Raw genomic sequence first — 15,005 nt, forward strand, 5'->3', positions numbered from 1 at the left:
GTCATTAACACTACCAGTCTATATATCTTAATAACTCATTTCATTATTTTTTATAATTATTTGCAATTGTATCTTTACTTTTTATTTTAAAAAATCCAGCAACAAGTTGCTTAACTTTTCTGGCAACATTTAAAATTGCATGCGTGGCACTATCTGTTATGATATTATATTAAAAAAGCTTTTTATATTTTTAATTAATATAAAATAGCAAAGCCCTTAATTTTGAGAGTAGGGATGGGTTTTAAAATTGTAATTAAGTCTGATCCTACTCAAGATATGACACACAATCCCCACAATCTTTCCACCCTTGGCCTTTAATTTCCAAAATTTAATAGCATCAATCCCCCTAATACAGAAACATTACTGCAAAATTTCAGAAATTTTTGACAGAAAGCACAGGAGTTATTAATCTTCAAAGAGGGTGAACAAAATTGTGAGAAACACACACACACTAAAAAACCCAGGGCTGTGGAGTCGGAGTCATGGAGTTTTGGTGTTTTAGCCGGAGTCGGAGTCGTCAAAAAATCCGCCGACTCCAACTCCTTTTTAATTACCAACTTGTTATGTATATAAAATGGAAAAGTATTGGAATCGTGTCAAATTTGACCCTCTATGTTTTTTTGCAAATCTATACATTTGGAACCCTCCCGAACCACTCAAAAAAGTCAATAAAAGGGGAAAAATTGTGTGTGTGTGTGTTGGCATCTAATTTGTTTTGTGTGTGTTGGCATCTAATTTGTTTAATTTCTTTATTTTCTGTTCTGAGATATTAAACAATATCTCAGAATGGGTTGGGTAAAGTTTAAGAAACGTTAAGAAACGAAATGTGGCACTAAAGCTTGCGTATAAAAATTTTGATTCTTAATTAAAGGTCGACAGGGTGAAGACATAAAAGTGGTCATGTGTCACATTTCTTAATGAATATTTTCCTCATTATTAGCATTCAAAATTTAAAAAAATAAAATAAAACTCGTCTCTACTCTCAAAGTAAGCTTTTTTGCCATTTTATAATAGTACAGTAAAACCCGTTAAGATGTTCTCGCCTAAGATGTTAGAATGTATATGGGGACANCATTAACACTACCAGTCTATATATCTTAATAACTCATTTCATTATTTTTTATAATTATTTGCAATTGTATCTTTACTTTTTATTTTAAAAAATCCAGCAACAAGTTGCTTAACTTTTCTGGCAACATTTAAAATTGCATGCGTGGCACTATCTGTTATGATATTATATTAAAAAAGCTTTTTATATTTTTAATTAATATAAAATAGCAAAGCCCTTAATTTTGAGAGTAGGGATGGGTTTTAAAATTGTAATTAAGTCTGATCCTACTCAAGATATGACACACAATCCCCACAATCTTTCCACCCTTGGCCTTTAATTTCCAAAATTTAATAGCATCAATCCCCCTAATACAGAAACATTACTGCAAAATTTCAGAAATTTTTGACAGAAAGCACAGGAGTTATTAATCTTCAAAGAGGGTGAACAAAATTGTGAGAAACACACACACACTAAAAAACCCAGGGCTGTGGAGTCGGAGTCATGGAGTTTTGGTGTTTTAGCCGGAGTCGGAGTCGTCAAAAAATCCGCCGACTCCAACTCCTTTTTAATTACCAACTTGTTATGTATATAAAATGGAAAAGTATTGGAATCGTGTCAAATTTGACCCTCTATGTTTTTTTGCAAATCTATACATTTGGAACCCTCCCGAACCACTCAAAAAAGTCAATAAAAGGGGAAAAATTGTGTGTGTGTGTGTTGGCATCTAATTTGTTTAATTTCTTTATTTTCTGTTCTGAGATATTAAACAATATCTCAGAATGGGTAAAGTTTAAGAAACGAAATGTGGCACTAAAGCTTGCGTATAAAAATTTTGATTCTTAATTAAAGGTCGACAGGGTGAAGACATAAAAGTGGTCATGTGTCACATTTCTTAATGAATATTTTCCTCATTATTAGCATTCAAAATTTAAAAAAATAAAATAAAACTCGTCTCTACTCTCAAAGTAAGCTTTTTTGCCATTTTATAATAGTACAGTAAAACCCGTTAAGATGTTCTCGCCTAAGATGTTAGAATGTACATGGGGACACGATTTAGTTCAAACACTTTGACGCTTAATAACTAACTCCTGTGTTAAACCATCTGACTCCAATTCTGACCACTCTGACCACAGGAATTATTAGGCTTCAAACAGGGTGAACAAAATCATGCCCCCCCACACAGTCCAACATCCACACATATAGAAAAAAATCTCGAATCTTTTGCTTAATTAACTCGAAATTTCAAGATGTTCTGAGTCCAAAAATGTAAAAATTTGGGAGGGGTCATTTTTTTGACCGAGTGCTACACTTTGTTATATATCCTCTGTTATATATAACAGCCAGAAAAGTAAAAATTATCGAATATATATTTATATATTACTTAGAGGAGTCTTTTGGCTTTGAAATAAAAAGTTTCTACGTTCTATCTTTATTATAACTCTATTTATTGAATCTTTTATTCTGAGGTCACGTGAAGACATCAGAATTTCCAGGTCTCTTTCGGTAACAAGTCCGCCCTTGGTCGGAGTCGGAGTGGAGTTGGATGGTAAGGAAAAGTCGGAGTTGGAGTTGGTAGATTTTTACACGACTCCACAGCCCTGAAAAAACCCCAAATTTTTTTGCATTTTCTAACATTTCAAGATCCTGAGTTCAAAAATGTTAAAATTTTTGGGTGTCTTTTTTGACTGATTGACATATTTTCTCTCTACTATATATAACAAAGTGAGGAAAGTAAAAATCTAATATAGTAAACCAAAATCGCACAGTATCAAATTATTTTTTCCACTTTGAACAGGTTTTAGTGTTTTTTTACTTTCCAGGCTGTTATATATACATAACAAGGGTATTTGAATCATGTCAAATTTGATCATCTAAGCTTTTTGCAAATCTCCACATTTTGAGACCTCCTAAACTCCTAAATCTAAAAAAGGCAAAAAAATGTCCATGACATGGGTGTGTGTGTGTTGGCAGGGATGGGATAAAGATTAAGTAACAAAAATTTGGGATGGTGGCTTGTGTATGAGAGGCATTGATGCTATTAAATTTTTGTTGTTGAAGGGTGGGGAGATATAGGGGATCATGTATCTCGGGAGGGTAGGACTTAATTAAGATTTTATTTTTTATTAACATTTACACTTTTTTTTTTTTTTTTTTTATAAAACTCACCCCAATCTTCAAATTAAGCTTTTTGCCATTTTATATTAATAAAAAATAAAAAATTTTTTATAACAAAATTGATAACAGATGGTGCCCCACACAATTTTATTTTATTTTATTTTATTTTGCTTAATAATATAAGTTTTTTTAAAATAAAAACTCTTAACAGCTGGGAAAGTTATAAAACTCTCATTGCTAGATATTTTCTTTAAACAAGATAAATGTTACACAGTTACATTTTTTTATAGTAAAATCATTTTAATATACATAAAAAATTTTATTTTGAGGTTTAATTCAAACTGATTCAAATTAAAGATAGGCATTTTCAAATGCAAGAGTTGATTACTATTCTATTGCAAAAAGTTCTCATTGTTTCCAAGAACTTGTGCTAAGTATATGAGTACCTCTTGGATGTGGTTTTTATGAGCTTACAGAGTAGCAAACAAGCCAATTTGAGTTACAAAAACTAGTGTTCAGCTTTTCTGTTAGAAATTCTACTTATATTACAGCAATACAGAGATGAAGTTATTCTATGTCCTGGCTTCTGCAGGAATTTTAATACTCTAATTGATCATTAACTTTGTCTCTGTAATTATTAATACGTTAATCAACTTCTTTTGTATGCTCAATGCTAGTTAGTAGGCAACTATTCTATACAAGGCAAGTTGGCAGCACTTGTTGCCTTATTTTCATTATTTTCATGAATTATATTTGTTTCTTGTTCTTAGAAACTCATTTGATTCTGTCCCTAATTAATTCTAACAAAAACCCTATGTCTATATCACTTTGTCACATGATCTTTGTTTCTGATAATACTTTTACATTATATATAGCATGAATTTAATTTATTATTATTGATTTACAATGTATAAAAATAAAATTTAATTGTAATTTTGATAAATATTTACAGGAACAAAGGGAATCTATAGTGAAAGCATTAATTGAATCAAAACCTTACTTAATAGTGGATTGTAAAGAATATTTATCCAAGTTTGCTTTTAAGACAGAAGGCTGTGTTGCTGAAGATTTAAATATATTATTGAACAGAGCTACTCACTCTGCATGGATGAGAGTTGGTAAATAAAATTTGATAAATTTTTTTTCTTTATTTTCAGTGTAAATTGGTATAACATTGAAAATTTTAAAACAAAATTATTTATTTATATTTTCTGAAGTTAATTGAAATCATCAATGAAATAAACTCAGTATATAAAAAAAACATTATTTAAATTAGCGATTTTAATATAATCGAATAGGATTCATTAATAAATAAAAATATTGCGTACAGACAGATGTCAGAAAAATTGTCATAAACTTTAGGAGAAAAAGTCCTAAGGTTTCTCTGAAATACTTATAAATTCATAAGATTCAAATATAAATATAAATTTATAATTCAGTTTTTTTTTAGTTATAATTGTATATTTTATTTTATTTTTTTATTTGTTTATAATATAAATATATGAAAATGTACAAAAAGAACTGCTGGGAACCGCAGTTCTTTTTAGGTCATTAACACTACCAGTCTCTTTAAACTTTACATACCAATTTTTAATAACTTTTTCTGAAGTTTAACTGAACTTTAATTGATTTTGTTTTGTAAAATCTCAGAACGCATTGATCTTTCTCTTGCAAAGATGCCATTTGGTGATTGCAGTGCTACTTGGACAGTTTGCAATTGTGCAAAATTATAGTAAAAAACTCTGGGAATCAGCATAAATTACACCACAAACTGTATGTTTCTACCTAGTATAGTTTTTACACAATAAATGTTTGTAATCAGGAAAAGCCTTTATGAACACCTTTTATTATAATCTTAGGGTGGGGCTATGCAGACGCGAGCAAGCAAATTTTCCTAGCGAGCGAGAATATGTGGCGAGAAGAGGCAAGAAGCGACAAGCATCAAAACCTGTCAGATATGTGCGAGAACCAGAAATTCGCTCTCGCCAGCGTTATTTCTTGCTTCTCGTTTGTGCATGGTTTTTCTTTGCGAAAACTAAATTGCTCGCAACCTCTCACTCGCTCTAAATTCGCATCTAAATTCGCTCTAAATTCGCATCTAAATATTGCACCCTTACATATGGTTCTATGAAAAAATGCACAAGAAAATTGCATACAGAAAAATCTCCACTGCCATAAATGTGCANAATATTGAAGTCGTAATATCACTAGAAAAGCGTTTAAAGCACATAAAATCATATTAAAATATATACATTTACAAGTATGTACTGTATTTACAGTACAGTACATGCATTCGTAAATTTAGATTACTTTTTTCTGTACTCTATTAAAAACTAAAATTTATTTGTTTGTAAGCTTAAAATAGATTCTTATTAACCATATATTATTAAAAATGCATTAATAAATAAAATACAGAACTGGGAATAGTAATTTATGGTTTTTCCTAGTAACAAGTAGATTCAGAGACAAGTAAATTCGACTTACGTCGTTTTTCGACTTAAGTCGTTTTCCTGGAACCAATTACCGACGTAAGGCGAGGTATACCTGTATTTATATTGTTTCATTTAAAAATTATTTAAAAACAAAATGGTAATACTTCTTTTATGATATTTTGTAGTATTGAACTTAAATTGACTTTAACTAACAGACATACCTCAAGTACAGTTCACTATTCAAATATGAACTGATTCCATTCTAATCCAATTCTTTATTACATGTATGAAAAGAGAAATGTAGTGAATATCAAATTTAATAGTAGTAAACCTGAAAAACAATTTATGATAAATTTTTTTGCACAATAATAAAATATTTATAATAATTGAATTCATAATTAACAAGCATTTTGAAATATTAATGACAATAAATTTCTTAACCAAAGTAAATGAATAAATAAATACAAATGTTTTGGATAATCAGCCATCCTCATATCTTCATACATTTGAAAAATAATGTCTGAATATGGCTGACCAGCCAAAAATGTTTGAGTATTTTGTATATTGATAAAAATATAAAACCAGGATGACAACTATAATAAAAATTTCACAAGTTTATAAGAAATACTAAAAAAACATAAAACTTTATCTTTTTCACACTCCTAGATTGAAACTTCACATATTCTGAACTGGTAAAATTTTTATTATAATTATCCTCTGAGTTTTATATTTTTATCAATACTGTATACAATGTATCCTTGAAATATACTGTCACAAGAGGAATTTTTAACATCTCTTGCATATCAAGACAGACAAGAATCTCAAAATAAAGGTTGACTTTGACACACATCTTTTTATTTTTGAATTCCAAGGTGTGGGGGGAAAAAACAAATTATGAAGAGACATTTGTTTTTGTGTTTCTTCTGAACTTATGAAATCATTTGTGGTATTTATTTATTCTGTTAAGGTTTTGCTTCAGTTAAACAGGTTATAATCTTTTAAAAATGTACTTCACATTTACAAAGTTCAGATTTTTGCTTTTCAAAGCAAAAATCTGAACTTTTTTGACAAAAACTTGAACAAAAAATTTTTGTAGATTCAAAACAAAAAGAATGTTTCAAAAAATCAAAATACAGTACACTTTTGCTACTACAAAATTATATAGGAATGTTTGGATTAATAGGGTTATATAAATAAAACAAAGGAAGTAAAAACATAACTATTTATTTATTACATTCTCAATAGGAAGTGTCTAATGGCAATAGATCTCTTCCCCCTTTGTTCTACCCGTTTTATTCACCTGAAGAAGAACTAAGTTTGAAAACGTTTGTGAAAATATTTGGAAATAAGCACTGTTTTGGTTTACAGCAGAAGTAAGTTGCATATTTTTTTTTAAACATTGCCCACTCTTCCTCTACTCCTTGTATTTCTGAGTTTAGAATGTGAATTGAGAGTTCAGTCTGACACTTTTGTTTCATTTCTGGTTCCTTTAACTTCCAAACCTTTATTTTCCTTTCTCTTACTTCCTTCATTTTTGTCATTGCTCCAACACTAAACCTTGCAATGATCAATTTGTGGTCTCCATCAAAAGCTTCATTTGGATCTGCTGTCACATCCAAAAGGTTTCTGTGGTTCTGCTTTTCAATCAGGAAGTAATCAATTTTAGTCATTGTCCTCCTTTCACCCACCCATATTGAGTTATTTTTGAGAATTCTTCATAAACCAGGTGTTTCCAACAAGCATTCCATTCACAGAAATCAATCAATACTTCCCTTCCTTGTTTCTATAGCCAAATCCAAATGGGCCTATAATTTCTTACAGTCCACTTCTTGCCTTCCCTACCTGTGCATTTAGGTCCCCTATAACCATGTCTTTCTTATCTTCAATTACTTCTACTTCCTTTAGGAACTTTTCTAACAGTTCTTCATGTTGCCTGTTTGTGGGGCATAAACCTGGATAAAATCGTTAACTTTTCCTCAAATTTCACTCATATTTTTATTATTCTATCACTGATGTTTTTCATTTCTACCATCATTTCCTGGATGTCTTTCCTAACAATGATTCCTACACCATTTTTCATCTTTGTTCCTTCACTCCAAAAAAACTTATAATCTTCTCTTAGGTCTCTTCCTCCCACTTCCTTTCACTTTGTTTCGCTGAGTCCAAATATAGCAATGTCTTTTATATCATGTACTCCACCAGTTCTATATAATCTATATAAAATTTTTAAGCTTCTTCAATGTTTTCATTTTAAAATGAATTTAAAAATATATAAATTTTTGCATGTTTATTTGTCATTTACTTTATAACATGAAAATAATTTTTTAGTTTAAAAACATCCAATAAACTGATTTTTAGTTTAATGCCAAATGATTGCCAGATTACATTTGGCCTATTATTATAGACCTGTTGTAGATGGTACCTAATGCCTATCTTTAGGCAAAATAACTTGAATTTTAATTAATAATTAGTAGCATTATTATAGTCCAATGTAATCTGCAATCTTTTTTTTTTTTTTTATTAATTAAACTTTAGGTGTAAAATTTCAATAAATATTTTATTTTGGCTAATTGATTTTATATTTTTAAAATATAAAATCTTTTTATGATTACAAACATTTATTGTGCAAAAACTGCTAAGTAGAAACATGGTTTGTGGCTGATTCCTGTTTTTTTTTTTTTTTTTTTTAATACATTGCTACACAGACTGGTGGTACTGCAATTGCTAGTACCATATCATGACGGTGTCATTTTAGGACAAAGTTCAATGTGTTCTGTGCTTTTACAAAGCAAAATCAATTATGGCTCAGCAAAACTTCAGAAAAGAGTATAATGATAATTATTAAATGTGAAAAGCATTAAATGTTAGTATGTAAAATTTAAAAAAAGACTTCAGGTCATCAATACTGATATTCGTTTTAAACTTTACACACAAGCCTTTAATGCTTTTCATATCTGGTAGTTTTTCTGAAATTTTGTTGAACCATAATTGGTGATTTTGTTTTAAGAAACCACAGAATACATTGAGTTTCTTTGAAAAAGTCACTTTGTTACTGGCAATTACAATTCTACCTGGACAGTCTTTGCAACAGTATATTTAAAAACACTTCTAGAAATCAGCCTAAATTATGCCACAAATTATGTTCCTTGTCTAGCATAGTTTTTGCACAATAAATGTTTGTAATCAGGAAAAGACTTTATGCCTACCTTGTATAACTAAAGAAATTTGTATTAAGTTTTTAAAAATACCTAGTATAGTTTTTACACAATAAATGTTTGTAATCAGGAAAAGCCTTTATGAACACCTTTTATTATAATCTTAGGGTGGGACTATGCAGACGCGAGCAAGCAAATTTTCCTAGTGAGCGAGAATATGTGGCGAGAAGAGGCAAGAAGCGACAAGCATCAAAACCTGTCAGATATGTGCGAGAACCAGAAATTCGCTCTCGCCAGCGTTATTTCTTGCTTCTCGTTTGTGCATGGTTTTTCTTTGCGAAAACTAAATTGCTCGCAACCTCTCACTCGCTCTAAATTCGCATCTAAATTCGCTCNATTTGTTTATAATATAAATATATGAAAATGTACAAAAAGAACTGCTGGGAACCGCAGTTCTTTTTAGGTCATTAACACTACCAGTCTCTTTAAACTTTACATACCAATTTTTAATAACTTTTTCTGAAGTTTAACTGAACTTTAATTGATTTTGTTTTGTAAAATCTCAGAACGCATTGATCTTTCTCTTGCAAAGATGCCATTTGGTGATTGCAGTGCTACTTGGACAGTTTGCAATTGTGCAAAATTATAGTAAAAAACTCTGGGAATCAGCATAAATTACACCACAAACTGTATGTTTCTACCTAGTATAGTTTTTACACAATAAATGTTTGTAATCAGGAAAAGCCTTTATGAACACCTTTTATTATAATCTTAGGGTGGGGCTATGCAGACGCGAGCAAGCAAATTTTCCTAGCGAGCGAGAATATGTGGCGAGAAGAGGCAAGAAGCGACAAGCATCAAAACCTGTCAGATATGTGCGAGAACCAGAAATTCGCTCTCGCCAGCGTTATTTCTCGCTTCTCGTTTGTGCATGGTTTTTCTTTGCGAAAACTAAATTGCTCGCAACCTCTCACTCGCTCTAAATTCGCATCTAAATTCGCTCTAAATTCGCATCTAAATATTGCACCCTTACATATGGTTCTATGAAAAAATGCACAAGAAAATTGCATACAGAAAAATCTCCACTGCCATAAATGTGCACATAAAAAAATTGCTCACACAGAAATAGATGCACATATAGTAATTTTCATATAAAGATGAAGCTGTGTGTATAATTTTCAAGTACCATGGATATTTGTAATTGTAAATAACCATTTATCGTCCATAAAATGAATAGATATTACCTATATAGTAAATTGTTTTTGATATTGCATGATTAAAATATTCATATACAACTATTGGCATTGTGATTTTACTGCATATAATTAAATAATACTCTTTATATGTTGTATATTAATTCATATTAATTCATTTCTTATACAAAAATAGTCAGTATGAAGAGGGCTTTAATGCTCTTAAGTGTAAAGGGAAAATATAAGAAATAAAAGTAAACCTTCTTTCTTTTTTTAACAAATTTTATTCAGAAGGAAAAACAATAATAATATAAACAATAAATGTCTCAATAAAGTAACTAAAACAGATTTTATGAGGGACCCAAATTAGAACACACAAACCTATTTTTATGTCTATTTTATACAGTTGATCCAGTCAGTAGGGCTGTGGATGAAGAGTAAACTCTTAGATATTGTGTATATAACTGTATAAGAGTGTTTGTCACATAAAGATCATTTTCTTGTACTTACTTGATTTTATCTTTATTTACAAAAAGAGGATCTGGGCCTTCTGGGTCCCTCTCTGGTAGCCTATAAGCAGTTCTATTTTGAACAAATAATTTAAAAATGCATCTTACATGCAACAAATGCTATGTTTTATAATTAGGAAAAGATAAATGAAATATGTTATTACTTAAGGATATCAAAAATTCTAAATGGAAAAAATATACTTTAGTTATATCAAATGTAAACAAGATTTTGGAGACTGTATACAATCATTAATACTTTAAACTTGTTTATTAAGAATAATAATAGATAATATGTAACATAAGTAAAACAATTAAAAAACATAAAATTTGTTTATTTTAGAACAATTAGTTTAAATAGCATTTTGAAACTAAAGAAATACATTTAGTTGCTAAATTTAATATTTAAAGATCAAATAATAATACTATGAACAAAATACTTGCTGAATAAAAATGATTTTTTATCATTTTAGTTAAATAAAACAAAATTATTTCAATTTTAAATTAAAAAATATGTCAAAAATGTATTATATTTTTGTGTGTTTGTGTTCAAAGATATATTTTGGAAATGTTAAATTATGCCAAGAATTGAGATCAGTTAGTTTTTTATCTTATATATTAACATACCATTTAACTGAAATCTGAAAAAAAAACTTTTATTNATATATTTTATATTAATTTCAATTTTATTCAAAGAATAAAACTTTTTAAAAATATTTTTGTACCAATAAACTTCTCGTCGACGATAGAAAAAGTTTATCTTTTTCGTCTTTATTAATGAACCAATCTGTACAGCTTTTAACAAAAGGTACAAATATGTGTTTATCTATAAAGTAATAAAATATTTTGTTATTAAAAATGTTTGGTTCATAATGTGACAAACTGTAATATTGAATGATTTTAATCCTTTAAACTTATATTTCAATTATGTTTGTTTATATTTGAATAGTTTACTTAATCTTAAAGTGGCTCCACATATTCAATATTTACTGAATGCTGAGCAAATGTTCAGTCTATACTAAATAATGTAAATGATTTACTTGTGACAAATATTCGGTATTTGCCATTTCTCACTCCTTGTTGATATATTGCCAAATCTTACAGACGAACAGGCAATTATCTGCCAGTTGCCAAATGCTGAATATGTGGTGCAGCATTTAAAATTTTTAGTGAATCCAAAGTTGTTCTTTGTCTTCAGTAATCTTATGTTTAATAATTATTCTTGTATTGTTTGAAAACATTGGCAAAAGTGGAAGAACTATCTTAATTGATCATAAAATTTCATGTAAATTCTTCATAAAAATATTAAATATTTAGTAATATTCAAAGAAACCAATGTTATTAATTTTAACATAATTTATTACAGATATTTTTTCTCTTTTTCAGAGAATAGAAAAACAACTGATAAGGAACTACATTTAACAGAAATTGATTTTGATACAGCTTTGAAAAATTATCTTCCTTTACATATACGAGGAATTAATTTATATAAAAGTGAAAGTAAATCTTGGTCTGATATCGGTGGGTTGTCTGATATAAAAAAAACACTGTATGAAATTCTATTTTGGCCATTAAAAGTATGTTATTTTCTTGCATTAATAATTGCAAATGAACTGTAAAAAATAATAATAATTAATTTATGAATTATTTTTTCTAGTATCCCACATTGTTTGAAAATTGTCCAATACGTCTTCAGTCAGGGATTCTTTTGTATGGGCCTCCGGGAACAGGAAAAACTTTGTTAGCTAGTGTTATAGCTAAAGAAAGTGGATATAATTTTATTACTGTAAAGGTACTCTTTCTAATAAATGTATTAATGCTATTTCATAATCATTTTTTAAAAATGAATAAAACTTTTTTGAGAAACAACAGTTTAATTGTGTTTTAAATATAACAGGGCACAAAAGAAGTTATAAACTAACTTTAATACACTAAAATGTATTAAGCATTATTCATTAAGTACATTTCACAAAATAATTAATAATTTGGGTTTTTTTATTTCTGAAGCTTAAATCAGATAGTTGACAATATGAAATGAGATAAAAATTATGATTTGATATATATTGAATTATTGTAAACATTAAGAGAACTTATTACATTGGAACTTACATTCAAATTATGAAGTTTATCACATGATTATCAATATATGATCTGTTTTTATTTAATATTTATGCAGTTCTTCTTTCATACATCACTGATAAGTTAGCATTTGTGAAATTCACTCTCAACTAAGAAAGTATGATTTTGATCTTTCATGCTTTTTATAATTGAAAGTTGCATAATTGATAAAGAATGTAAATATATGGACCACTGGATTCTGTTGTCATATTCAAGCATTTAGCAAATTTGCATCAAAGAATTTTCTTATGTTTTACTGAAAATATAATTGTATTCTAGTGTATTGAAACAAGAACTGTCTTGAAAATCTTTATATAAGAATTACAACTATTTCCAGAACATAAATTTCACAGATCATAATGAATATAGATGAAATACAAAGCAGTATGTATGAAGAGTACTTTAATATTATCTATACAAGTACTAGATATTTATTAGTAAGGTTAATTCAATATTTTTTGTGTTTTCATGAATTAACATTTTATTTATGAAAATTTTGGAAGAAGAAAATTAGTCTTATTGGCTGTAGTCATTTAGATATAGCTTTGTATTTGATATATATTGAATATATCAGACATTAAAGTCAGGTTTAACATGATGTTTATAATTATCATGCACTTTAATTTTTTAATATTTGGATATTTAATTACTTTAAAGTTGTATTTTTTCTTTGTTGCAATAAAAAAATTATACAATTAAAATATAATAAAATCGACATTATTTAGAAAACAATAAAAACAGTTTTTATCTATTTTGATATTTAAATTTTTTATTAATAATTTATATTTTACAAATTTCAAATTATTATTTTTTACATATTTAGGGCCCAGAAATCTTATCAAAATATATAGGAGCAAGTGAACAAGCTCTAAGAAACATTTTTGAAAAGTAAGCATTTTTATGGTAAAATTACAGTTAAATATTGAGTTCCATTTCAAATAATTTTAAATACTAAAAATAAAATTATTTTAGAAATTATACTTAATATTTGAAGTTTATTTAATTTTTTACAGTGCTCAAAGTGCAAAACCTTGCATATTATTTTTTGATGAATTTGATGCTCTGGCACCCAGGTAAAAATTTATTGTAATATTAATTTATATAGTAGGATTCAAAAGTTCTGAGATTTGGCATATACAGTGGGTGATCGGTTAATGAACATAATCTGTTCCAATTTTAAGACTTTGTTTGCTATCCGAATTGTTTGTTAACCGATTATCGATTTAGCTGTTGTTGAGTGACTCCTGACCGTACCTTTTGAATGAGCCGTATAGCTTCAAGAATATCAAATTTTTCTTTCCAAAATGTTTTTGATGTCATCGTTGAGGAGAACTAGCATGCTTCAAAACACTGACAAAACAGTGCTCAGATGTAGAATTTCTTGAAACCTGCAACCTTGATCTGTTGGTTGAATTAACAAAGTGGTATTCGGAGGCAGAAACTGCTATCAGCCAGGAAAAGTCTTTCAGCAAATTATCTTCAAGGTCTTTTGGGTGTCCTAGTGCATTGTTGAATAGCAACAGTGCTTTCATGGCAATTCATTGGTCTGAAGGTAATCCTTGATGCTTGGAGCACAAACATCAAACATCCATTCTTTGAAAAGAGCCTGCATGACCCATGCCCTTTTATTCGATCTCCACATCCTTGGTAGTCTTTCTTTAATTACGGAATTTTTTAATGCTCTAGGATTTTCAGAGTGATAGACAAGAAGCGGGATAAGCTTCATATTACCACTAGTATTAGCTCCCAAAAGTAATGTCAATTGGTCTTTCATAGGTTTATGCCCAGGAATATTTTTTTCGTCTTTTGTAATGTAGGTACAGTTAGGCATGTGCTTCCAAAATAAACTAGTTTCATTACAATTGAAAATTTGTTATGGACAATAGCCTTCTTTTTTAATTAATTCTTCAAATTTGAGACATTTGAGACTAGTGCATGAAAGAATTATGTAAATGTGAGGTCTGAACGAAATTTGAGATTTTGGTGTTAAACTGTTAATGAATATCCGATAGGACAGTTAAACACTCACCTTTAGAAAGTAAAAACGATGCCAAACTTAATGAGTGCCCAACAATCTCACAAAGACTATAAAAAATTATTTGTCTGAAAGGTAAACAAGAAGCTGGAATTACAATGAAGAGTTTCAAAGTACAAAAGAATAATATCTGATCAGTATTGGGTTGAGCATCTTCCGCACTCTGAAAGGTTTCAAATTGTTACCTGAAGACAAGGCAAAACTAATTGGTATTTGTTATTTTATGTCGCTTCTTTTTGTGTTTGTTCTGTGAAGTGTTCGTCGTTCAAACATAAAAATCTCACGAAAGTGTTCGTTAACCAATTTGTTTGCTGTCTGATTACCCACTGTAGTTTGCAATCTTGAAAAATTTAAAATTCCAATGCAGAACCCCTTCAAAATAATCTTGAATTACAATACA

At 28.9% G+C, this 15,005-nt stretch overlaps 1 protein-coding gene across 4 annotated transcripts in view; it reads left to right on the forward strand.

The window, feature by feature from the left end:
- LOC111640674 (peroxisome biogenesis factor 1-like) overlaps positions 1-15,005 on the forward strand; it is a 53,853-nt gene that overhangs the window by 26,848 nt on the left and 12,000 nt on the right. For all 4 annotated transcript variants that reach the window (XM_023386716.1, XM_023386730.1, XM_023386723.1 and 1 more), the window contains 5 exons: positions 4,119-4,284; positions 11,839-12,029; positions 12,110-12,244; positions 13,394-13,458; positions 13,584-13,643. In XM_023386716.1, the coding sequence (XP_023242484.1) occupies positions 4,119-4,284; positions 11,839-12,029; positions 12,110-12,244; positions 13,394-13,458; positions 13,584-13,643 (617 nt within the window). The remainder of the gene's footprint in view (positions 1-4,118; positions 4,285-11,838; positions 12,030-12,109; positions 12,245-13,393; positions 13,459-13,583; positions 13,644-15,005) is intronic.

This window comes from Centruroides sculpturatus, unplaced genomic scaffold (genome assembly GCF_000671375.1).
Source record: "Centruroides sculpturatus isolate CEXI.00-Female unplaced genomic scaffold, Cexi_2.0 scaffold163, whole genome shotgun sequence".
Classification (NCBI taxonomy): Eukaryota; Metazoa; Arthropoda; class Arachnida; order Scorpiones; family Buthidae; genus Centruroides; species Centruroides sculpturatus.